The sequence below is a fragment of the Strix uralensis genome, chromosome 4 (assembly GCF_047716275.1).
Source record: "Strix uralensis isolate ZFMK-TIS-50842 chromosome 4, bStrUra1, whole genome shotgun sequence".
Classification (NCBI taxonomy): Eukaryota; Metazoa; Chordata; class Aves; order Strigiformes; family Strigidae; genus Strix; species Strix uralensis.
This window is the reverse complement of record NC_133975.1, coordinates 116,697,079-116,722,844: the sequence shown is the minus strand read 5'-3', so window position 1 is coordinate 116,722,844 and position 25,766 is coordinate 116,697,079. Positions and strand designations below refer to the sequence as shown.

Sequence of the window (25,766 nt, the reverse complement as noted above, 5' to 3'; positions counted from 1 at the left end):
TTTTTTTTTGCCTGAGTTAAACCTTTTTGATCACTGAATTCATACAAATAAATGTATCCAAGAATAACACCATGATGGCTCAACTCAGTGTTGAGAGTGCACATTCAACAGTAGTAATTTCCTTTTTAGAATGATACAGAAATATAACTTTCTTGGCATAACTCCATGTGAGTGATTTTTAAATGAGTATTTCAGTCACTGGTTGTTTTTTATGGGCAAAAAAGAGTTTATTTTTTCTTTATAGAATTTAATTTTTTAATTAAAATTTCAGAGTTTTTTACTATAAATAAGTATTTTTGCCAAAAATGCAACCTTTATCACTCTTTCCCCAAAGTTACACTTTCAGAGCCTTGCAGCAGTAAGTGTATTTTAAAAACTTAGGTGAGGTGTTTTCATGAGCAGCTATATCTACTGCATAGTGTTTGAAGGAACCGAGATTTGGTTGCTCATAATGGTATTTCTTTCTACTCTTTTATAATATTCAGGTGAACTGGATGATCATTTGATGCCAGTTGGTAAAGAAACGGTTAAATATGAGGAGGAGCTTGATTTACATGATGAAGAAGAAACCAGTGTTCCAGGAAGGCCAGGCTCTACAAAAAGAAGACAGTGCTATCCTAAAGCTGTTAGTATCGCTTACTGCTGTCCACATCTCTGATCAAATGCTTTATGGACTGATCAGACAAAATTGCCAACTCCTAATCTTATCTGATAAGACTCTTTTACAACAAGGCTTGCATTTGCAGTGGAAATATTTTGCCGTTTTAACTGTATGGAAACTTGCACTATTACCTGAATGAGCTTATGGGACCATATGCTTTGGAAGCATGCCTGTAGTTCAAAGAATGTACACTTTCTGTAAAGCTTGTTGACTGTATTTGCCTAGTATAGAAATAACTGGGAGGAAGAATTCTCCTGCATTAATATTCTGTATATTTACCAGAGAACTTAAAGATTTTACTAGAGCAAAGGAAGAATTACTGGCTTTCTAGACAAATAATTGAAGATTGAAGGAGATGCCCAGGGGGTCAGAGTTACCTGCCAGGTGCTAAAGACAAAAATTTTTTTTTTTTTTTTTTATTGGATGCTTGGTTTAGTTTGACTTTACTGGTTGAACACAGAATTTTGTAATTTTTGGTTTAAATCTAAGAATACCAAGTAAGTGTATTTTTAATATTTTTTTACTTTAGTTTTAAATATTATACTTAATATTTAAAATAAATAAAGGGGATCACATAAGATACTTAGTGTAGCTCTGCATTGTTAAGTAACTTATCCATAGATCCGTTACAAGTTTCAGCCACATCATTTTGTAGAATCGTACTTAGTATTTATGGGGGAATGTCAAATACTTTAAAAGTAATAGAAAATGGAGAAAAGAAGCTTTGTCAGATTATTTTGCAACTATTCCAGAATCTTCCTTCTCCTGCAGTTTTTATAGGTTCTGTCTTAAGGTCCTTTGACTAGAACAGGTAACTCATTCAGTAGATTGCATAGCAGCTTCTGATAACCTTTGCATTTCACAGAGAAGCCCATAGCCTTTGGTCACATGTAGGAATGTCAGCATATATGCTTACTGTAGTATGCTACAGTGCTGTGTTGTACGTTCATGTGCAGCGTCAGTTATGGTGATAGCTCTTAAGTAATTCCATTCTTGGCATCCTCCAAATGCCCCAGTTTTATTAGCAGTTGAAATAATTGGTTATTAGGAGAGCTTAGGAAAGGATGCCATGGCATCACAGAGTATATGACAGAGGGAACAACAGATGAGAACTTTTTTCTTGCAAGACTTCATAAATAGTTTGAATCTTTGCACAGTGTTTCTTGGTGCTTCTTGTTACAAGCACCTTTCTTAGTTCTCTTACCTCACTAGTGATTGTTGGAATAGGGATGACTCGTAAAATGCACAATTATGGTATCTTTCATTCAGAAGAGTTGATTTGTCAAATGATGCATCATTCTTTCTCAGTTGTTTTTTTAATGCAGAATCCAAGAATACTTTCCCTTGCTTTTGTACCAACTTTTCACATCTGGAAAAGAAGCTTTGGCAAATGTTGAAGGTCTACAGGATCCTCTTGGGCTTAATATAGCTATTAAACTTATAAGTAATTTTCCATTAAGCCAAGGCCATAGTTTTGCTACAGTGTAATTTTACAATCTAGGACTACATATGTTGCAATTTAGTTTTCAATAAACAGGAGGATGATTTTTGAGACCTACAAAGTAATGAACTCCTACCAAATAGAAAGCATGGTTTCTTAAGGTCTATGACAGATATGAGCAGCAGAGTTAAAAGTCTTGTGGCTGTTGTGAATATTTGCATCTGCAAGCTAGAATTGTTATTAGAAAACTTCTATAGTGTAGTGCCTGGGCAAAGGGTCATTGTATTGAATTTTGTTCTGTGTGTTTGTCCCAAGTATATAAAAAAAAATTTTTGATACTTAAACAGTTCTGCTTGGGAAAAGAGTCCGTGTTAATGAAGCTGTAAGTTCAGCCAACCTTACATGAAACTTGAATTACTGGGATTTTTTTCGTCTGCGTGCACATTTTTTCTTTCCTTTTTTTTTTCTTTTTCCCTTCTACTGTTAAGGTCCAAAGACCTTGGCCATAAAGCGTGCTCCACAGTTACTGGCTAAATACGGAAATTGGCATCAAAACTTCAGTTGTATTTATGGTGAAGTGCTGTCTGTGTTCTACAGTTAGTCTTGCATTTATAACACAGCGTGGATACAGAGGAAGTTTAGGGATGTAATGGAAATTGCCTCTTGGCAAACAAGAAGATCTGGGAGCGTTGTGCTCCCTTAATGTAAGTGTTTGGGCAGATCTCATGGCTGCCAGGCCAGACTGCTGACCAAACGTTTTTGGTTCAGAAAGAAAATGTTACTTAAGTCCAGATTTTTTTTTTGATTCCTTGTTTTTAGCAATAACTTTCCAAATAAACGTGTGAAACCTTGTTGAAAGAATAATATTTAGGTGAATTTTGCTGATTTTTATCATGTTAATGTTTTTTTTCTTTTTTTGATTTTTAGATTCCAGAATGTTTGAGGGATAGTTATCCCAAACCTGAACAGCCATGTTACCTGTATGTAATAGGAATGGTGTTAACGACTCCTCTACCTGATGAGCTCAACTTCAGGAGACGAAAGCTATATCCTCCTGAAGATACAACAAGATGCTTTGGCATATTGACAGCCAAACCTATACCTCAGGTAGAATCTCGCTTCTTTCCTTATTCTGCATGCCTTACAACCTGTCATTTTCCCTTATTCTCCACCCCCAGACTGAAGACTTGGAAATAACCATAAATGCCGCTTGTATCAAGTAGCCTCCAGAAATAAGCAATAATTATCCATCCAGTCCAGTCACCACTTCATTTTCTGTCTTTAGTGATGGAACACTCTGTTCTATTTTTGCCAAACTTTTGTTTTACAATTTTATTATTTTTCAGTGGCAAGTTCAAAACGCTCTTCCTTTTTTGTATGAGGTATGATAGGAATGGTGTATCAGCTACAGAGATGGCCTGCAGCGCTACCTTATCTATATGAAAGCTATGGTTACGAGTCCTCTCAGCACTCCTGATCTGCAGCAACAGAAAAACTAGGCCATATTAATTGAAATTAGCACTTCTTGCTTTGAAAATTTTTAATAGAAAGGCATTTTCTGTGGATGAGACTCAGCTGAGGAAGATTTCTTCAAATTATATTTTCATTGTCCACAGAAGAAAACCTTTCAGGACTATTGCTGGTTTTCACATTTGTTCCTCCATAATGGAAGACTTCCATTTTCACTTGATCTGATATAAAGAGAAGAGCTGTAAAACACAAGGAGAACTATTAAAAAAAAAAAAGAAAAAAAACAAAAACGCCCCAACAACAAAGACCAAAACAAAACCAGTCATTCTTTAAGCCTTCAAAATCTCATCTATAGTTGAAGGTCATCAAAGGTAAAAATTCTGATCCGGTTTGCTGTGGGGTCAGGCAAGCACTACCTCAGTATCTGAATTAATCGGTACTCTGTAGAGACATCCTACTCTGGATTTTCTCACTTGATTTCTTTTGGGTTTTTTTCTTACTTAGATTCCCCACTTTCCTGTGTATACTCGCTCTGGAGAGGTTACGATATCTATTGAGCTTAAGAAATCTGGTTTTACTCTGTCTCTGCAAATGCTTGAGCTGATAACACGACTCCATCAGTACATTTTTTCACATATTCTTCGTCTTGAGAAACCTGCACTAGAGTTCAAACCCACAGAAGCTGATTCAGCCTATTGTGTTCTACCTCTTAATGTTGGTAAGAACAGAGCTCTTGTTTTTTAAATATTTGTCTTGAATTCCTTTAGCAACGTGTTTGTTAATGTTTATGTTAAATTTCAAGTGTTAGCTGTAGTAATAATATCACATGTGGTAGTATGAAAGTTTGTCAGTTATATTTTTATTACTTCTTCACAATTTCAAATTAGTTCTAACGTGGTGATGTGAGTTGATTTATAGTAGGTTTCAGCTGATGCCATAAGAGTCTAAAATCATATATATGTGTCCTTTGAAATTTTTTTTAAATAATCAAGTCTGTGTATAGAATAATCAAAAAATTTTGTAATTTACAACTCCCAAGAAAAATTCAGCCTGGAAAACTCTCCCCTGAATAACTGAGTTATGCATTTTCCTTTTTAAGTTGATGACTCCAGCACTTTGGACATTGACTTTAAGTTTATGGAAGACATTGAGAAATCTGAGGCGCGTACAGGCATTCCCAGTACACAATATACAAAAGAAATGCCTTTTATTTTCAAGTTAGAAGATTACCAGGATGCAGTTATCATTCCACGGTGAGTACTGTACACGTACTTTAGGTATGTGCCCACTGTACTTATACGAACACTGCTAATAAGGGGATGTTACTAACTGCAACAGAATTGTCTGTAAGAAACGTATGCTATTAATCTGAAGATATCTGGTGGTGTCTCAAATAATTTAAAGGTATTTTTTTAGTCAACAGTTAATCTTATGTAGTAGGATTTAAGTGTTTAGACCTCCCAAGACTCATTACCTTTTATTAGGAATAGTAGAGTTCACCACAAGACTTACATAGTATTCTGATAAAATGTGTCAACTTCATAAAGAACTGGCTCGCTGAAACCAATTTTAATTTGGAAGACTGAGTGGGAGTCCTGTTCTCTGGTTGATGCTTATTCACACCAAAGGCCTGCTAAAGGAAGGTATGCTGTTGGTAGATGGAAAAATTAACAAGTGAAAAAGACCAGTTAAAAAAATCTTTCTACTGAGTGGTATTTAGAGGAGAATTTTACATCATTTTATGTACTAGATATGCAAAGGTTCTCTGGAATTGGTAGGTTTTGTGGAGACTTAGTTATTTCCTATGTCATGTTTGGTATGATGTGAAAAAAGAAAATGGACTGACTGGCTTGTGCTTGTACCTGGTATATTGTAAACAATGGTAACTGCAAAATATATATGGAAGATAAATATTAGTATTTTGTTTTGGCCTTATCTGTGGTAGACCTTTTCTTTAAATGTCTTCCTACCAGTGCTGATGAATACTGTGGTAAAACTGCCAGTGTTAAAACATGGTGACGGACCATCACTGTGTATAAGCATAACTTCATGTGATCAGTTTACACTGTAGAGGCAGCTCACAGGTGGTGCAGATTAGCACAGTTGCTGGACTTCAGTGGAGTTCTGGTATTTCACCTGTCTGAAGATCTGGACACAGTGACTAAACCAGTATTATTATTCCCCCTTCCCTCTCTTTTCTTCTGACTGGGGTGGGCCTGGGATAGGTGGCTGAATACATCTCTTTTATGAGAATTATTAGTTGTCATCTGATAATGTTCAGGCTTGGGAGAAACCAAAAAAATTTTTGACCTTGTTTTATACACTAAGAAATCTCAGAATGTCAGGTACTTCTGTTTTCAGTCAACAGAAAAATGGTGGAAATATATACTTGTCTTTCTCTATCCTACTTGGTTGTAAGCTCCTCAGGGGAAGCATAATACAGTAACTGTGTATTGGTACAGTTCTGATTTAATTTTTCAGAATAGGCATGATTGTGAATAAGATAAGAAAAAAGGATTTCCTGAAAGCTCCTTTAACTAGCATGTTCTTCAGTGAAGAAGTTCTGACAGCCTGGGAATATGATTTTCTTGATTTTTGGCTTTGGAAGAAAGCTGAAAAGACTCATTAATAGCATGTTAATTTTAGAGATGTCTATTTAGATATTTGAATAGAAGCTTAAAATGATAGATGCAGCAGATCAAAGTACAAAATAAGCTAATATACAAAGCTAAATATTGAATGTTGATTTCATTATTATTATTATTTTCCTGTGCGTGTTTATCACCATAGTATCCAATGAGCATCAGTAGCCACAATAAAGCTGTTGGCAGCATTCTGGTTTTATTTTTCTAATATTTTGTCTGTATTACAAGAACTGCATTGTCCTTGGAAGGCTTGTGAATTTACCTTACTACATATTTGGGGTTTTGTATTTTAACTTCATTTGGAGGAGGATTTGGTTAAAATGCCGGTTTAGACGTGAGGTAGTACAATCTTTGTGTACAGTAGAATTCCATTTCTACTGGTTGTAGCACATAGGAGACTAGACATTAAAAAGCCGAATTGTCAAGTTTAGTTCTTAGATATTTGGAATTAAGAAATTATCATTTGCAGCATTAATCTTGGAGATTGTTGTCCAGAGCTTGATTTTATATTAGATAGTGAAGACATAATCCTGCATTTAATTTAAATGTTTCTGTAGAGGGCATTACATATATTATAGGTTGACTTTATTCTTCCTTATGTTATAGCACACTTCTCATTTAATATTTGAGTTAACTAAACAAATGGTTTCTGCAACAAAAAACTCACCAGCCAAAAACTCAAGGGAGCTATTTAGCAGTTTATCACCTGATCACATTAGAACACGAAGAATTTCGCACAAGCTTTACTCTAATGCTATAACATATGCCAAAATATTTGTTATTTTTTAGGTATCGAAATTTTGATCAGCCTCATCGATTCTATGTAGCTGATGTGTACACTGATCTTACTCCACTCAGTAAATTCCCTTCCCCTGAATATGAAACTTTTGCTGAGTATTATAAAACAAAGTATAATCTTGACCTTACCAATCTCAACCAGCCACTGCTGGATGTGGACCACACATCTTCAAGGTAACAACAGTCATATTTGTGTCCAATGTTTGCAGTTTGACAATTAAAGTGCATTTTGTCTTTCTGTTTTTTAAAAAAAAAATTATGAGATAAAGATGAGGGCTTGTGTTTTCCAAAATAATTAACTGATTTTTTTTTTTTCTTGAGGGGAACTTAATTTATAACAACTGTAAGTTGAGTCTGTTTTTTTCCAGAAGTGTCACTTCACAATGCATTAAGGTTGAGTACTAAGAATAGGTCATCGCTTCAGAAAGTTTAGACTAGTAAGTTCTATTCATTAATTACATACTTACGTTAAAGTATTTTCACATGGTTTTTAGACTTAATCTTTTGACTCCTCGCCATTTGAATCAGAAGGGGAAAGCACTTCCGCTAAGCAGTGCTGAGAAGAGGAAAGCAAAGTGGGAAAGTCTGCAGAATAAGCAGGTAAAATAGAAGTATCTAATTGAAGTTGCCCCTCTCTTGAAAGTGATCTGGCGACTGGCCTTCCAGGTAAAATTCTTTTCTTCCCCACTCCTCTCCCCAGATACTGGTTCCAGAGCTCTGTGCTATACATCCTATTCCAGCATCATTGTGGAGAAAAGCAGTTTGCCTCCCCAGCATACTTTACCGCCTGCACTGCCTTTTGACAGCAGAGGAACTAAGAGCTCAAACAGCCACTGATGCTGGTGTAGGGGTTAAATCACTTCCTGCAGATTTCAGGCATGTATTTTTTAAATATGTATTTTTCAATATGATATCTGACTTCACTGGAAAACAAGGTGGAAACTTAGTCATTAGTGCATGAATTGAAAACTGATACCCTTTGTTTAACTGGTCAGTTTTCAGTGAAACATAGTTTTAAAAGACTTGTGAATGGTGAAGTTAGATGCTGCAGTCATTGTTCTTTTCAGAAGAACATGACTTTTTTTCAAATGTGTATGTGCATGTAGAGTTGCCTTGTGATAATATTTTTTGTTAACAAAATCAGCATGTATCTTTACAGATATCCTAACTTGGACTTCGGATGGAAAAAGTCTATTGACAGCAAATCCTTCATCTCTATTCCTAACTCCTCTTTAGTAGAGAACGAAAATTACTGTAAGCACAGCACAATTGTAGTCCCTGAAAATGCTGCACATCAAGGTGCTAATAGAACCTCTTCTGCAGAAAACCATGACCAAATGTCTGTGAGTTACAGAACACTGCTCAATGAGTCACCCAGTAAACTCCAAATTGATGTCTCGGCAGAACTTGCAGCAATTAATGGTGTTTCTTATAATAAAAATCTTGCCAATGGCAATTGTGATTTAGTTAACAGAGACTTTTGCCAAGGAAATCAGCTGAATTACTGCAGGCAGGAAATACCTGTACAACCAACTACCTCATATCCCATTCAGAATTTATACAACAGTGAGAACCAGCCCAAGCCCAGCAATGAATGTACTCTACTGAGTAATAAATACCTTGATGGAAATGCTAACAGATCTACCTCAGATGGATGCCCCAAAATGGCAGTGACCACCAGTACTTCAAAAGCTATTAATCTTTCAAAAGACAGAGCAGATTCTGGAAACAACCCTTCCAGTGGGTACTCCTCAAAAACTCTTGGTCCTAATCCTGGTCTCATTCTTCAAGCTTTGACTCTTTCAAATGCTAGTGATGGATTTAATCTGGAGCGGCTAGAAATGCTTGGTGATTCATTTTTAAAGCATGCCATCACTACATACTTGTTTTGCACTTACCCTGATGCTCATGAGGGACGGCTGTCATATATGAGAAGCAAAAAAGTAAGTACTAACAATCCAATGATACTATGTAAAAGGCATACTGTAACAAGCCATATATATATATAAAAATTTTTTTTTCTAGAAGATTGAATGGCAACAGGTTGATATAATTCCACAGCTTTACTGATTATGCATTGGGTAGCATGCGTATTAGGAATAAGAATACGGGACTACAGGATTAATGTTGCCATAACTGTGATTGAAACTGTTTTCTGCAGTTCATTTTGAAATCTAAACCAGCTGAATACCAGCCTAAGAAAGGACAGGACTGAATAGAACTAAGAATTTTGGGTTCATAAAAACCTTTGGTGGACTGATCACTAGAGCTGTATCGAGTAGAAACTCTTTTAACAGAAGTGCTTGAATGAAGGATTGAGTTAGCAGCACAGAGCCTTAGGTAGTAGCTTTATTTGATTTTTTCCTTTTTTTCCTCGATAAGTTACTTTCCTTGAAAACTTTTAGCATGACCTTACAGGAACACTAAAAATGAAACAACAAAGATTCTTACAGAACTGTTGCTTCAAAACTTTTGAAAGTATTTTAAAGTAAATGTAAACAGTAGGGAGCAGAGTCGTCAGTTCTACTGCTGCTGTTTTTAAATTCTGGAATAATCAATCATGTGAAAGTTTGTTTTGTTTGGGTTTTTTTTCCCACATAATGTGATAACTTGAATTCAGTGCTAAGGATGTGATTGTCTACCTCTAATAAGATGCATCACCCTGAGAATTAAGTGATTGGGTAGTTTAATCATGGAAAATAAGGAGGGCTAAATAAATTGCACAGTTCAAGTAAACGAAGTGATTGAATATTCAAAATCAAATTTTAAGACTTTAAAAACAAACACAGAAAGTGTGTTTAAAATGAGAAACAAAGATCAGAAGTTGATAGTTGAAAAGGGAGTATGTTTGTGTATGTGACAGTGCTTTTTTCCCTTCCAAGTATTTAAAAGAATTTTAGAGGCTAAGAAAATAACATCTGGATTGTGAGTTAATAAGATTTTCTTATATGGAATTGTTTTAACACTTTCTGCTGCCAAGATTTGGGTCAATCTACCAATATAGCAGTCATTTTTCATTCCAAATCTAGTCAGAATGTTGATTATTAATGACACTTTTACAGGTTATATTTACTGTTGTTTTAAAAGTAGCATTAATTTTGTTTTGCAAAGAGAATTTAATCTATCAGATATCTTTAAGTGAAATTGTCACCCCTAATATGCTTGGCCTTAGAAAAAACCAAACCAACCAACCAACCAAAAACCAAAACCAAGCCAAAAATTAAAAAAATCTGTACCTTGCTGTGAACTGGTTGTACTGTAGGAAGAAAGCTGAACTGCCTTTTGAGAACTAGAGAAAATGCATCTGGCTTGACATGTAAAATTGTTTTGCTCCTTTTTCATTTTAACCTCTTTCAATGTAAATGTATGTCCAGAGGTTTATCAGAATGTTTTTCTTTAAGGTCAGCAACTGTAACTTGTATCGCCTTGGAAAAAAGAAAGGACTGCCTAGTCGTATGGTGGTATCGATTTTTGATCCCCCTGTGAACTGGCTTCCTCCTGGATACATAGTAAACCAGGACAAGAGCAACACTGATAAGTGGGAGAAAGATGAAATGGTAAGACTTTATTTAACTATGTTGAGGAATAATTATTCACGTGTTTGTATTCTGACCCCAACCTTCAGCTCCCTGGGTATTTTGCTATGTTTTCAGCAAAAAAAGGTAAACTTGTATCTTTGTTTCCTTTCTAAAACTTCCCTATAACTTAGGGAAAATGAGAGGAAAACTGATCCTGAATAGAACCTGAAGTAAGGAAATTTATGGAACATCATCCAATAATGAGTGTATATATTAATGGAAAAGCAGAGAAGAACAGCTTTTTTGCTTGTAGTTAGAGTGCTCTCAGGAGTTTTTCTGAAATTTTTGTTGGAAATTTTAAATGGAATTATCATTACTGGTTTTGCTGTAATACGTGTAGGCAGAAGACTTTTTTAATACATAATGGGTTCAGCCTTATATATGAAAAGGGAGTTGCTGTTTTTCACAGGGCTGAGGCAGAATGAAGATTAGAGCTAGCTTGACACAATGTTCAATATTGGTTGCTGTTAGCAGTGGTGTAGCTGTTAGCTACACCATGGAGAGCTACCTGTCATCCAAAATACAGTGCTGGTTTAGACACCCTCCTCACTGTCTATTACCAAAAGCTTCAGAATGGCAAATCTTAATGAGGAATGATTCAGATTATTTTTCTGACTAAACTCATTGTATGTCGAGAGTAGAAGTGCGTGTATAAGAAATATCACTGATCGCAGCAGTCAGTAACGTAATCTTTAAGTGTTTGAGACTGGTTTGGAGGTCGGGGAAGGAGGTGGAGGGATTTTTTTCTTTTCTCCCAAATCTGAAGACCACACTCGGGTTGTAGAACCACCAGAGGGCATATGAGAGGACTGTTAGGTAGATGTACTGTGCAAATAAATGTTTATTGCAGAATAAAACAACCTGATTATTGTGGTTCTGTACTGTGCCAAGATTTCCTTTCAAAGAGACTTACTGCTATACCCTTCTAAAAATAAGATAGCACGTTTGGGACAGGAGCTAATCATTGGTTTTAACAAGCTTTCAGTTCTTCATAACTTCTCAGTGGCCTCTTCCCCTTTGCTAGTCACTGTTTATTTGAAAATAAAACACACAATTTCAGACCAAAATGCAGGCAGTGATGCAACTAAGTGGGTTTTTTGTGCCAAGGAGATATTTTGCTTTCAGCTGTAAATTTCATTCTCCATCCATGGGCTGCTAGAAATCTCTTATCATTATGACAAATTACTACTAAAACATCCTAGACAAATGTTGGTATTTTTTGTGTTATCAAGCTTTATTAAGGGGAAGGGTCTTCCTTTGTTCATTTGATCAAATAGCTGATTTCCAAAAAGCGTGAAAAAAGCACTTACATGTATTTATCGTCAGGTTGTAAGTGGCCATAACTTATTCAAAATCAGATATTCTTTAAGAAGAGGTTCTTTCTTCTGGGGTTCATTGTTGATTTGTTTTTGAAATGTTGTCTAATGACAAAAAAAATCAACTATCAGAATCGCTTTCTGGCTCCTTTACCTACTGTTCATTCTTATCACTTAGAATTTTATTTTTTTTTACACAAAAAGCGATATGCAGACAATGTTAGGGTAGTTCATGTGGCTGTCCTGCTAACTAAAATTAATTTCATTTAAGAAACCTGTGGATGAAATAGTTGTAAAAATGAAATTTATCATTTGTTAAATCTTTGCAAAAACAGACACGAAAATGTGTTTTGCATCATCCATATAGACATGTCTCATTCAGAGAGTGTATTTTTATTTCAGTGACAGATATGACAGGTGTGTAACAAGAAAAAAATCAGCATTAGCTTTAGTTGGGACTGGTTAAATTAGTCTTATTTTGAGCATTATACTGCTACTAGTAACCAAGATAACTATTTCAAATCAAATTTTGCTATCTCTTTCTGATCAGTTAAAGTTACAGAAACCCCTGCTGTGTATATGTGAGATGGGTAATTACAGCAGCAGAAATTCTTTTGGCAAAATGTCTAAACTATGAATTTCTATAGCTGCTTTTTTTTCTTTTTATTTCATTACTAAACCTGACTAACCCTGCTCCATCCTGATGAGGAACATGGTGATGTGTTTTATCCTTAGATGGTTTCAGGTGCTGCCTAGCGCACCTTACAGCTGCCACCCATCTACACCTCTAGGGAGTTGTGTATTTGGCCCAAAGGGAGAGGTCCCCAGTTGGTAGCATGTGGTTCACAGATTGGCAAGATAAAGTGACTGAGATCCACAGTATGACATACATAGATTGAAGGCAAATAGAGGCTGTTTTACTTGATTCAAAATGGTGTTGGCTTTCAGGACCCAATCCAGAAAAGCACTTTGAATCTGATCTTGTGCCTATCAAATTCAGTGGCAGAATTCCTGCTGATATCAGTGATGCTGTGTTGAGCCTCTGAATAGTCCTTTTGATGTTGGGAAGACTACTTGTGCATTTAGCTAATATGTTTAAGTGCTTTCCTGGATTGGGGCCATGGCAATGTATAGCTTGGGCATATCTGTGTTCAATTTATAATTTACATCAGTCCGTAACTATTTGCTCAATATGAGCAGGGAAAAGACATGAGACATCATTAGTTTTGCTGTTGTGGGTATGTACATAAGTATTAGAAAATTGGTGACAATTTTAACCTTTTAATTCGTTAAGGCTGTAAGTATAGCCTGAAATAAAAACTTTTTTAAAAAAGTAGTTGTTTAAAGGATAGGATTAATACTAGTTGCCTTTGCACTGAGTTGTTATCCTGCTTCATGTATATGTTAATATTCGGTTTAAAAACAAACAACAAAAACCTGTATTACAGAAGTGTGCCATTTGTTCTGCTTTTCCATTTTTAGACGGGCTATATTGATTCACTAAATTTACTTTCTACTAATTTGCCAAATAGACTGGATTAATTTGCAGCTAACTGTGTTTGAGAGCATAGGTAAAGTATTTTGCTGCTTTGAGTGATGATTATTGAATAATTAGGGTAAAGAAGTCTACAGTTATTTCTCCATTTGTGTGTCCTGAAACTGAGGTGATTGTGACTATAGTAAACCCTGCAAGTCCCTTAGTGTTTGCCATAGAAGGATGTAGAAAGAATCTTCAAAATTTCATTGATTCAATATTTGTAATAGCCTTACTTGGCAGATAGAAAGAAGGATGCACCTAAAGCTGTTTCTTGTACTTCTCTAAATTTGTTAGTTTAGAATTCTTTGTTTTGTTTACTTTGGTGTGCAAGTGTAATGTTTAGTGGATTTAAAGTTAATTGTATGTGCATCACATTCAAATATAAGCGTGAATTCCTATGAAATGCAGCATGTGTTATATGTAGAACATGTGCTATTATACGTTAGTAGTAAAGGATTTGTATTCCAAGACAATTATTCTAGTCTCAGAATGCTAGTACTAATTGAGGTTGTATTGTACATCTGATCAGACAGTGTAGTCAGGAACATTAAAAAAAATCAGTCTCATTATTAGCAGACACTTCTTAAATCCTACTCTTCTGACCGTTCTGGCATAAAAGTTTTTCATTTCCCTCTTAAAGTACTGTATTTTCTGCATTCTTTCATAGACAAAGGAGAACTTGTTGGCTAATGGTAAACTTGATGATTATGATGATGATGAAGAGGATGAAGACCTAATGTGGAGGTTACCCAAGGAAGAAACAGACTTTGAAGATGATTTTCTGGAGTATGATCAGGAGCATATCAAATTCATTGATAATATGTTAATGGGATCAGGGGCTTTTGTGAAGAAAATTTCTCTCTCACACTTTTCAACCACTGATTCAAACTATGAATGGAAAGCACCCAAAAAGTCATCCCTGGGTAATGTTCCGTTTTCATCAGATTTTGATGATTTTGACTACAGCTCTTGGGATGCTATGTGCTATCTGGATCCTAGCAAGGCTGTTGAAGAGGATGATTTTGTAGTGGGCTTCTGGAATCCATCAGAAGAAAACTGTGGTGTTGATGCAGGAAAACAGTCTATCTCATATGACTTGCATACAGAGCAGTGTATTGCTGACAAAAGCATTGCAGACTGTGTGGAAGCCCTGTTGGGCTGCTATCTGACCAGCTGTGGTGAAAGAGCTGCTCAGCTTTTCCTGTGTTCACTGGGGCTGAAGGTGCTCCCTGTAATTAAAAAGACTGATTGGGAAGGCACTTTGTGTGCTACCAGAGAGAATTGTAACAGTGAGCAGAAAAACCTTTCACCAAACTCTGTTTCTGCTTCTGTAGCTAATTCAGAGCCTTCCCTGTATAAAGACCTGGAGTATGGCTGTTTGAAGATTCCACCAAGGTGTATGTTTGATCACCCAGATGCTGAAAAAACCCTAAATCACCTTATTTCTGGTTTTGAAAACTTTGAGAAGAAAATAAACTACAGTTTTAAGAACAAGGCTTATCTTCTTCAGGCATTTACTCATGCCTCGTACCATTATAATACCATTACTGGTAAGTTGTCTTAGAGAAACTAGGGTTTTTTCCCGTATTGTAAATACAAGAGAAGCAGTATACGTTGTGTTTCCATATGTAGTCTTTTTTTAGACATCACATACACTTTAAGAAATCAATAGTTTCTGAATACAAAATCTTAGAAAATAATATCTTGCCCCTTGATTAGAGGGGGATGGACACTTGTTAAAGCTGTATCTCAATAATTATTCATATTTTGACTTGACACAGATAGAAGATTTACTGAAGCCTAACCAAATTTTGGCAAAGAGCAGCATTTTTCATCTCTGATGTTGTATTGCTAGTTGTATATGACTGACATTAGATCCTCATTTAGCTGAAATAAGTTCTTGTAGAACTCTGGAAAGTTGCAGCGTACTTCTAGAAGTAGCGATCATATTTTGCAAGTGTATTTAGCAAATTTGTCCCATATTTTAGTACCAAGAATATACCCTTTGACTGTACTTCTGAAGATTAAAAGTAGAGCATACAACTTCTGCTAGCTAAATTGTCTGTAGGATAGCAAAATATGGAGACTTCCTTTTGAAGTTGTGAATTGGAAGGCTTAATTTAAGTCTAGGCATTTTATTGAGTAAATATTTAAAGTCAAAGTTTGAAGCAGTTGACTAAATCAGACTAAATATTAATTTCAGGTTAACTACTTAATGTTTCTGTACATGATCTCGAAGATTTTACAGCAGTACAAATTTGTATTTCTGTAATCTTGAATTACTTTTGCTTATACTAATTAATTTAGTATTCATTCTAAAACTTTAAATATTTTCCTATGATAATACACAGTTAAAACCAAACCATGGTAAAGTTCCAACCCTATTTAAAGTGAATGGCAAATTCCTATACAGTCAGCAGTCTGAATTTTTCCCCATAGTGAATTGGTTCCTTATTCCAAGGAGTAAGAAGTCTCTGCTTTAATTAAAGAAATAAGTCATTCTGAAATGTTAGGACATTGAGAAACAGTTCTGACAAAACACTGAAACACACTCCTTTGATTTTTCATTCTAGGTAATATTATCCACATACATATTTACTTTTTACAAATATTTCACAAAACATAGTAGATGATTTCTTTTTATATATGTACTAGCAAATAGAAACCTTGAAGCATAGTGTCTAGATGAAATTACGTTGTTGGTAGCAGAAACTTTTGATTCTGTTTCTATGTATTAGGACAAACAACTGTGAATTGCTGTTACCTGTAACTTTTAAAGAGTAGCTAGCAGTTGAGATCTGGCATCTTAGGTTCAGCTGCTATAAAAGAAACTTAGTAGGAGCCATTTCACTCTCATGTTACTTTTGTAGTAATTTTGTCTTCTCTACCCACGTATCCCTGTTTGCCTTCAAGAGGGTTTTTTGCTTTTGTTTATATTCTAAAAATAGGTCTCCATAGCTTTCCATTCCCATGTCCTGTCAATTTTCCAAGTGGCAAAGTCTTGGCAATTTTAGTTTCCAGTTTAAAAGACCCATTCTGAATGGGAATCTTTGTCAGTGCTTTTTGAAAAATCTAAATGTGTGCAGATTAGATGAAAAATCTCAGAACGTGTGTTTCCCCTGCTTTTAATACACTTATATTAATTTTTTTGAGGTTTAATTGTTGTTTTCAAATCAGTGTGCTGGTGGAATCGCTTGATTTTGCTTTTTTGATGTTTCTTAGCACAATGTGAAGATCCGGAGTAAAAGCATTAATTGATTATAAACAAGTGTTTTGCTGACCTGACAAATTACCATTCAGTTCAAAAGTGGATTTATTATTAGATATAACTTCTGCTTTTTCTGATTTTTTTTAATTTTTTTTTTTTTTCTAATTCAGTAACAGTCTCTTTAAACGCAAAGATACCTGTTTTAAAAAACAGATTGTCTTCTCTGAGCATTGGTTAGTTTGTGGAATTTACATGGCAGTGTACCAAACCTCTTATCCAGAAAGGCCTGGAAAGAATGTGTGTGTTAAACTTAATTGTGGTGTTATACATTCTTTTATTTCCAACGCTTTAAGATTGTTACCAGCGCTTAGAATTCCTGGGAGATGCAATTTTGGACTACCTCATAACCAAGCACCTTTATGAAGACCCACGGCAACACTCTCCAGGAGTTCTTACTGACCTACGATCTGCTCTAGTCAATAATACCATTTTTGCATCATTAGCTGTAAAGTATGACTACCACAAGTACTTCAAAGCTGTCTCTCCTGAACTGTTTCATGTTATTGATGACTTTGTGCAGTTTCAAATGGAAAAGAATGAAATGCAAGGAATGGATTCTGAGGTTAGTGGAAGTAGAAGAAATGTGTTCGGTATCTGATTTGAAGGATGTCACTGGATTTCTTAGCGTGATGCGCATTTTTGTAATGTTTTAGTTTTATGCACACAGCAACTAAAGAAGCAAGCTTCCAGTAATAAAGCATGCAATATGCAAAGTAAAATACAGTCTTCAGAAAGTATGAAGTCAATAAGAACATTCAGAAAATAATTAAATTGAAAACAGTTTGCCTCCAGATTTTTCTGTGACACTTTATTTCAGTTGCTATTTTGCTTTTGTGTTGTTGTTAGAACAACATGGGGGGAGGGGGGAGGGGGGAAACACTTAGCTTCACTGCTTGATTGGAAGCACTACTATACCATAAAATTGTGATGGAGAGTTACTGAGTCACATAATGCTGACTCAGGAAAGGATATCCATGCAACATCATGAACAGTACTACCTTGGCACAGTGCTAGTATTATTTAATGTAGCACACCAACAGAGATTTCCACTGTTTTCTTTCTGATGATTTCTGCTGGATCATGTGTTATTGCAATGTACTCAAGTGTGTTTGACATGCTCCTAAAGGCTTTATATCTGATAGCCAGGGAAACATTATATGCATCTTTCAAATAAGCCACTTGAAAAACAGTTTAACTGAAGATGTGCAAACACAGATCGTACCTGTGCTATGCAGGAAGGCTAATGATAATGAACATCTATTTGCTGGAGAATGTACTAAAACTAATTCATTTAGAGAAGCTGCTCAGAAAAATGTATGAGAGCAAGGACCTTGTGAGTCAAGTTCTAATCAGGGTCCTGGAAGAGAGAGACTTTCTCATTATCCTTTCTTTAACAGTTTTATCCAGTAGATATCCCTAATAGTTTGTCTTCTGGAAAACTGTGATCAATCTCTTAGAAAATACTTTGAGGATACTCCAGCGCCGAATAAACATGTTAGCTTTGTCTTTAGTAATTTCTTCTTTCTGATACACAATTTAAAAGCTTGGGAATTAAAATACTTCAATTATGTATATGTGTTTACAGCCCTTGCACTCTGTTGCAGAGTGAAATCCATATGTTTTATGGGAAGATTCAGAAAACATTGACTAAGAAATTTGTCACTGAAATTTAGATAATATAAATTATTTTACATCAGAGGATCAAACTCTGGTTTATCTGTCTTGTTTTCTTCACAATATGAGTGAAAAGGCTAAAAACTTTAAGAGCTCATACTAGTGATTTTTAGCTTTGTTCAGCTTTTGCTAGTATGCAGAAAGATTGCCTGCAAACTTCCACCAAAGCTGTAACCAAATTGTGTGATAGCTGTTTCAAATAAAATTCTTGTTTCACTCTCCCTACGCCTGCTCCCTATCTTGGTCTGGCACTGAATTACTGAAACTCTTATTTCATCAGAGTTAATGCAAGAGTCTTTGTTTCTGCAGTTCATGCCAGCTAGACTGGTTTCCATGTGTGTCTCCACGTCATCTGCTTTTCTTTTTTCAAATCTCACTTCTGAAACATCTGTTGTCCCTTGCCTTATAGCTCTTAGTTTCTCTCTCCTTCTGTTATTTCAGTATAACTCAAAAGTGCTTCAGTTTGCACTTGGTATGAAATACGCTATTCAAAACGGTTGAATTTGTTTTTTAACATCAAAATTCCCATTTGGAGTGTGTACACATCAGGTCTGACTTCTTGTTTGATTTATTTTAGGTAGAAATATTGGGTGGGACTAGTTTATGAAGTATTAAGGTGACTCTTAAGAGGACTGAATTGGGTTTTAAACCCCAAATAGAGGCCAAATGGAGTGAGAGGGTAGCTGCTGGGGAAAAAGACTGACAGAAACTTACTTCCCTTTAGGCAGAGGAGAGTAATGGTCAAAAACGTTGTTTTCAGGTTACTTTATTTTGACTTAGGTGAATGTATATTATATATTTGAGGTATTTTTAAAGAAGTATTAGATTAATTTAAAACTTTTAAGACATACTGAAAGTTTAGTATTAATAATGAGAGTAGACTGTTGTCCTAAATTAATAGCATAGAAGGAAACACTGCCTGCTACATTTAAATAATACGGAAGTGTGCCTGTTAGCTCAGTCTGGTGTTGCTGGTTATCAGTTATTAATGGCTTATTTTACTAGTGCTTGTTTCATGCTTGTCTTCTGAGGTAAATGAGGTAAGGAAAGGTACATCCAACTTCCATCCAGAGATTGGATTTACAGATTTTAAAGTCTCCTCCTAGGAGATGTTTAATGTATGAACTCTTCCTTTGTTATGAGTAGCTTTCTAGTATTAACTGATAGAGGCAAGTCTGTTTCTTATTGGGAAAAACAGACCCATGGTGAAATCCTACAGAATTATTACAGGAGGAATTCACAAAGCATATAAGGTCTCTGTACACAATAGTGTTTAGGATTTTTTTTTCACATTTGAAAAATGATATATCCAGCAACTTGGTTTCATTGGGGAATAAAAGAACAATTTCCCTGTGGAAAGTTGTCAATGGAAAACTTAAAAGGAAGCAGCTCAGGAGAGGATGTAAGAGAGCGTACATTGCGAAGATCTTTGCTTTATTTTAAAAGAAGCAATTGTTTCTTTCTTTCTCCGCCCCTTCTCTCTCCCTCCCCCCCCCACCCCCCCCCCCACCCTGGCTTTTTTAATTGCAAACAGCTCAGAAGATCTGAAGAAGATGAAGAAAAAGAGGAAGACATTGAAGTACCAAAGGCCATGGGGGATATATTTGAGTCCCTTGCTGGTGCCATTTATATGGATAGTGGAATGTCCTTGGAAATGGTTTGGCAAGTGTACTATCCAATGATGAGGCCATTAATAGGTATTGTCAGCTTTCAGAAAGAAATTAATAATTAAGTGCCATCTGCTATGAAGAGAAAAAAGCTAATTTTTTTTTTCCCCAAATAGAAAAATTTTCTGCTAATGTGCCCCGTTCCCCAGTGCGAGAGCTGCTGGAGATGGAGCCAGAGACAGCCAAATTTAGGTAAGAATACTCTTCCTTTGGTATGCACTGCCATAAAATATTTTTAAGCTGTGCTTCATAAACTACTGAGGATTTTTAAATGTTATGAATTACTTTTTCTTTTGCACCAAGCAGCTATCATGATGATTGTGTTCACTGATTTTAATTTTTTTTCCTTGCATAACTTTCTGAGAAAAGTAATTATTTCTGTTTAGCTATACTGCTTTAACTTCTGTAGAAAAGAGAATGTAGGTCTCTTATTTCATATTAACTTGCCTAGGCAGTAAGTAATTCTTGTGTATATTTTTGCAGTCCTGCAGAAAGAACTTACGATGGAAAGGTCAGAGTAACAGTGGAAGTTGTAGGAAAGGGAAAGTTTAAAGGTGTTGGCAGAAGCTACAGGATTGCCAAATCTGCAGCTGCGAGAAGAGCACTACGAAGCCTCAAAGCAAATCAACCTCAGGTCCCAAACAGCTGAGACTCCTCTTAAAAATAAATAAAATGGGGGAAAAAACACATACAAATAAAGCAAATTTTTAAAAATGTTGATGTTGAGAGGAACAAATTGGAAGACAGAATTTAAAGTTTGTTTGATAACAGAATAGATAACAAAACATTTAACATGTATAAAATTTTGGAACTAATTGTAGTTATAGTTTTTTGCGCAAACACAATCTTGTCTTCTTTCCTCACTTCTGCTTTGTTTAATCACGAGAGTGCTTTAATGATGACATTTAGCAAGTGTTCAGAATAATTGTTGTCAGGTCTTTTGGTTTACTTTTATTGTCAGTACAGCTTTGCTTAGTGTTAGAAGGCCAGGGAGCTTATGCCTAATGCAGTTGCTAGATTTATATATAGTAATCTTGAAATTCTTCAATCTGTGCACTAGTGCCAGTCATAAAGCAGTTGATAAACTGTACTGGATGATTGGGTATAAGAAAGAATAAGTGTGCCAGTATTCTCCTTTTTTTTTCCTTTTTTTTTTTTTTTTTAATTTTTCCCCTCTCCATGTCATCTTTTTACATTAAGATGGCATTCCCAATCATTATTGCACTTATTTGTTAGGGACAGATTTTAATTGAAATGGCTGGCATACTGGTAGAATGAAACTTCAGTTTCCTTATGCCACACAGTCTTGCATAAAAAAAGGTTCTTGCCTTAAAAAATAAATAAACCCTCATTAATAATCTTTCATTTTTGATCTTTTTTGGAACAAACTGTTTTACATTCCCTTCATTTTGTTATGCATTTTACAATGATACAGCTCTATATTTACAGTACAACTCATTACTATAGCTGTGACTTATTACAGGATTATAATAGAAAATGTATTCATATATATGTAATTAGGTTATTTTTAACAATTCTGAGGAGGTGGTTAGTCTACAGTTTTTTTTATACCATAAATAAAATATGGTCTTTGGCTAAAATTCCAATTTTACACAAACCTGCAAGCTAGATAGTTCAAATACTGGAAACAGTAATGAATAATTGCACAGTGCAAACTGTCACTCTAACGAAATAACCTTAGACATATCACACCTAAAATATGCTGCAGATTTTATAGTCAATTGGTTACGTATTTAACAGACAGAGCACCTTTACACTTAGAGATATTTCCACGTAAATTTCTTACTGTACTTTTCAGAGTTGCATGCATATTTCACCTACCAAAGCTGTGCTGTTAAATAACATGAAAGTTGATGTTTGAGATATAACTGCCGTACTTTTGATACATCTGTGATTTAGGTCCTTAATTTAGAGAAACTAGCTCATTGGTGTTTTGGTCTACTGGGGGTGGGGGGGAAATCATACTTTTATTTTTTAGGCTTTGCCTATACTTCTTTAATTAGGTTTTTGTAGGCACTCTTCACTTAAATACCTCAGTTCTTTTTTTTCTTTTCTTTTCCTTCTTTTTTTGCATGCATTGTTTTTTTCTGTTTTGGTGCTATGTTTATATATTATGCTTGAAATTTTAATTTTTTGCACTGTAACTATAATACCTCTTAATTTACCTTTTAAAAAAGCTGTGGGTCTCGTATTCCCACCAATATCAGTAGAGGTTTGCTGCAATTTTGCCCTGTTAATTATGCTTGAAGTTTGAGAAAGCAGAGCAAGGTGTTTTAACGTTTTCCAGCACAATAGTTTGAACTTGATGCTGTGTCTTATGTATTAAATTACAAATAAATACTGTATTTCCTGCTTTTAAACCCTATTCCTTTCCTCACAAATGCACACTAAAACAAAACAAAAACTGTCAGCTCTTGCTTTCTTAACACAAAATAAAATAAATGCCTTAGTGACAAGGGATAGACATTAAGCTTTTCTGAAATACAGTTTTCAAAAGTTCATATATTTTCTATATCAGTCACTTTTCATTCTGCAAAAAGAACCATTCTTGAATTTAAAAGCAACATTGTTATAGTAGCCAGAACAAGAATTAAAATACTAGCTTTTAAAAAATTCTAGCATTTGCTTGGTACTTCAGCCATGAAAATATAACGGGGAGGTACAAGACCTGCAAGCCTTGATGTGCATAAAGCAAATGTAAATGAGATGGAACAGTAAAAATATGCAGTCTAAATTTTCAAACGTAAATTGCTTTAACTGTTTAAAAAAAAAAAAGTCACCAATTTAAGTTATAGCTCTTTCTTTGTGGTAGGAGTGAAGTTTCTTAGATAAAATATATGATCGCTAATATTAACAATTCTGTGTTTCTGGCTGGACACCAATCAGCAGATAAAATCAGAACATCTAGAAACTCTTTAAGTAGTTTTAACTGCATTATGAAAAACTAAAATTTAAGTTAGTTTTTGAATGCCTAAAATTTCTTACTAATTGTTACAATGTTATAGATTCTCAGGGGTTTCAGGTAATTGTTAGCAGTAAAGTGCTACAGAGTTTTAATGAAAAGAAAATTAACTGAACTTGCTCTGTGTTTCAGAATAGTTTAATGATCACTTTGTTACTAGATAAAGTCTATGAATTGGAAATCTGAAATGTGTAGTGGCTGACTATAAAGTAGTTTCTGCTGCTGATGCTTTTTAAATGCGTTTTAAATGCCGTAATTTTTTCCAGTGTGACCTCATTGAAATATTTTTTTATCCTTTGAGATAGAAAATTCATATTAGTTTCCATGTTATACATCTGTGTGTTTTACCCTACAGTTGATATTATTTTGATATTGGACAGTGTATGCTATTAAAGACCTAAATCTGATCATTTGAAGGTTGGGATAGAAATCACTTGACATGCTATAAGCACAAGTGTAAGCGGACTGTTGCAACCCATCTTCAAAAACAACCACACAGGCTTATCATAAATAGTGTGGGGGTTAGTTGGCATGAACCTTGTTTTTTTTATCTAAGTCCTGTTATACTGTACTTTAAACAGTCCTCCTAACTATGCTGCGTTTTTATTTTTATGGCTTTTTTTGCGCTGTTCTGTTCATGTAGCACAAATAAGCATTGCACTTGGTACCATGCTTTACCTCATTTCAAGGAAAAAATGCTTAACAGAGAGGAAAAATGTGGTTTGGCCTTGCTGCTGTTCTGATTTACTGAATTTGAGAAAGATAATTATTAATGCCTGCAATGTGTCATTTACTTGCACAACTTAAATAGGTCATTTGTAATGTCTGTGGCATTTTTACTGTATGTGGAAAAATACAACAAAGATGTGTAACAACTCTTGATTGTATTTTAAAGCTATTGTTTTTTCTACTACATCGTTTTACTGTTATGTGAAGTAATTAAAATTAGAATGACCTCTGACACTCCAGTAATTATCTCTGAACCAAACGAACATATTATGTGTATAACGTAGTTTTTGCGAGAAGACAGCCCCTGGTAATTTGGTCAACCTCAACTAAATCTCTGCTCAGTCTGAATATTGAGTGCCCAGTAGTGACTTCTGAAGTGTTTGTTCAGCTTGATGCTGCTAAAGTCCGTGCAGAAAAAAAGCCTACTATTTTTAAATCTCATTACACAATAGTATGTTGTGACTGCAGAGTACAGAATTTGGACAAGAAACAGTTTCCGTGCTGGGGAGGAATATAGTGGTAGCCCAGGGAGGAGGTGCCAGATCCTCAGCTAGTGCAAATTGATGTGGTATCATTTCAGTCAATGGAACTGCATTCTTTTACATACCTGAAGATCTTGTGCTTATATGTATGTTGCAGAGTTTGGGTTTTCCTCCTTGTAAGCAACTATAGAACCATAAACTGGAAAATGTGGGTTTTATGTTACCTTGTATGACATAACTATGCTACATGCATTTATCTTTATAGAAAGTGAAATCTTTGTATCCCAGTCACAGCAGCACATGCAATCCGAAAATGACAAATAGCAGCGTGGTCTGCTGTGATACTACACTTGCCTCTGTCTGACAGTACTCTGGGTTTGTATGTTTTGGGTGGGGTTCCCTACAAAAACATTCTAATGGAAATTCCTGTCTTTATTACATGAGTGAAGCGAGAAGGATTTTGGGTTTTGATACTTAATTACTGACATTGATCCTTTTCCAGTTGCTCTAATTTTCAAGAAGTTAATTTCTTTCATACTAGGTTTAAAACTTAAAACACTACAGTTCATGACCATGAAATGTAATCTAAATATCAACTGTAACTCAATCTGAATTATGTTAGCAAATATCTAGAGGTCATTGTAGTATACTCCACTATCAGTTAAAATTAACTTCTGTCAAAGCTAACTGCATTTCTTAAAAACAAATTTTATCCAATAAAGTCCTTGGGTTTTTTCCCTCTTATTTGAATGGCAACCACAGACTACTTTAATTGCTTTGTAGATGCACTCAGAATTTACTGCAGCAGCAAGTTGGAGAGAAGAATGTTTGTGAACAAGAATTGGAAATTGCAGGCATTTTTATTGTAAATAGTTTGACTGAAAAGATGGTTAAAATCAAGTAGAAAGAATAACAAATATAATTTGATGGACAATAAAATATTTACCATCACATGCTGCAGCTGTCTTTAAGGGACATAAAATGTAATTCATTCATACTGTAATCATGCTGCAGAAGTTTGCAATCTGCACCTTATGGATCACAATTACCTTTAATAGTTTTTTGTAATAATTGTAGCTGAGTATATCTCCAATAAAGTTATGGTCTGTTCACCTTGTATTGTCTTTTTGCTTTTGTTTTTAGTTCCTCTTAATCTTTTCATAAATGTTAGCGTTTACAAAAAATTACATTTCACTCTCAGTCTAAATAAAATAATTTGTGAAAACATTATTTCTTGACGTTGTTTGAAGACAAGTCTGCTTGTCTCCTCCTTTGATGAATGAACTGTCTTCATAGCTATGTGAAGACTCTTAAGGGACACTCAGGTTAAAAATGATGGTGTACGTGCTACAATTTGATCTCTGTGTTGACCATTATACCTCCAAAATTTCTGTTGGAGCTGAGAGGCCCCAGAGCACAAGGGTTCAGTAACACAGGTTTGCACAATTCAGCACATGTTTTAAGAATAACATGTTAATATTAGCTAATAGTCTCAACATTAATAACATTGATTTTAA

The 25,766-nt window shown here is 35.0% G+C and overlaps 1 protein-coding gene across 10 annotated transcripts in view; it reads left to right on the top strand.

Annotated features, from left to right (window-relative positions):
- DICER1 (dicer 1, ribonuclease III) overlaps window positions 1-25,366 on the top strand; it is a 66,568-nt gene extending 41,202 nt beyond the window's left edge. For 8 of the 10 annotated variants that reach the window (XM_074868690.1, XM_074868693.1, XM_074868696.1 and 5 more), the window contains 14 exons: window positions 486-625; window positions 3,030-3,209; window positions 4,077-4,290; window positions 4,672-4,825; window positions 7,007-7,189; window positions 7,510-7,615; window positions 7,716-7,891; window positions 8,175-8,958; window positions 10,417-10,572; window positions 14,114-14,996; window positions 17,008-17,276; window positions 19,923-20,085; window positions 20,172-20,247; window positions 20,539-25,366. In XM_074868690.1, coding sequence (XP_074724791.1) covers window positions 486-625; window positions 3,030-3,209; window positions 4,077-4,290; window positions 4,672-4,825; window positions 7,007-7,189; window positions 7,510-7,615; window positions 7,716-7,891; window positions 8,175-8,958; window positions 10,417-10,572; window positions 14,114-14,996; window positions 17,008-17,276; window positions 19,923-20,085; window positions 20,172-20,247; window positions 20,539-20,704 — 3,650 coding nt within the window. In that variant the 3' untranslated portion in view covers window positions 20,705-25,366. Of the gene's footprint in view, window positions 1-485; window positions 626-3,029; window positions 3,210-4,076; window positions 4,291-4,671; window positions 4,826-7,006; window positions 7,190-7,509; window positions 7,616-7,715; window positions 7,892-8,174; window positions 8,959-10,416; window positions 10,573-14,113; window positions 14,997-17,007; window positions 17,277-19,922; window positions 20,086-20,171; window positions 20,248-20,538 lie in introns of those variants that run through there. The other 2 variants (XM_074868699.1, XM_074868698.1) reach the window with 2 other exon arrangements.
- The last annotated feature ends 400 nt before the right edge of the window (window positions 25,367-25,766 follow it).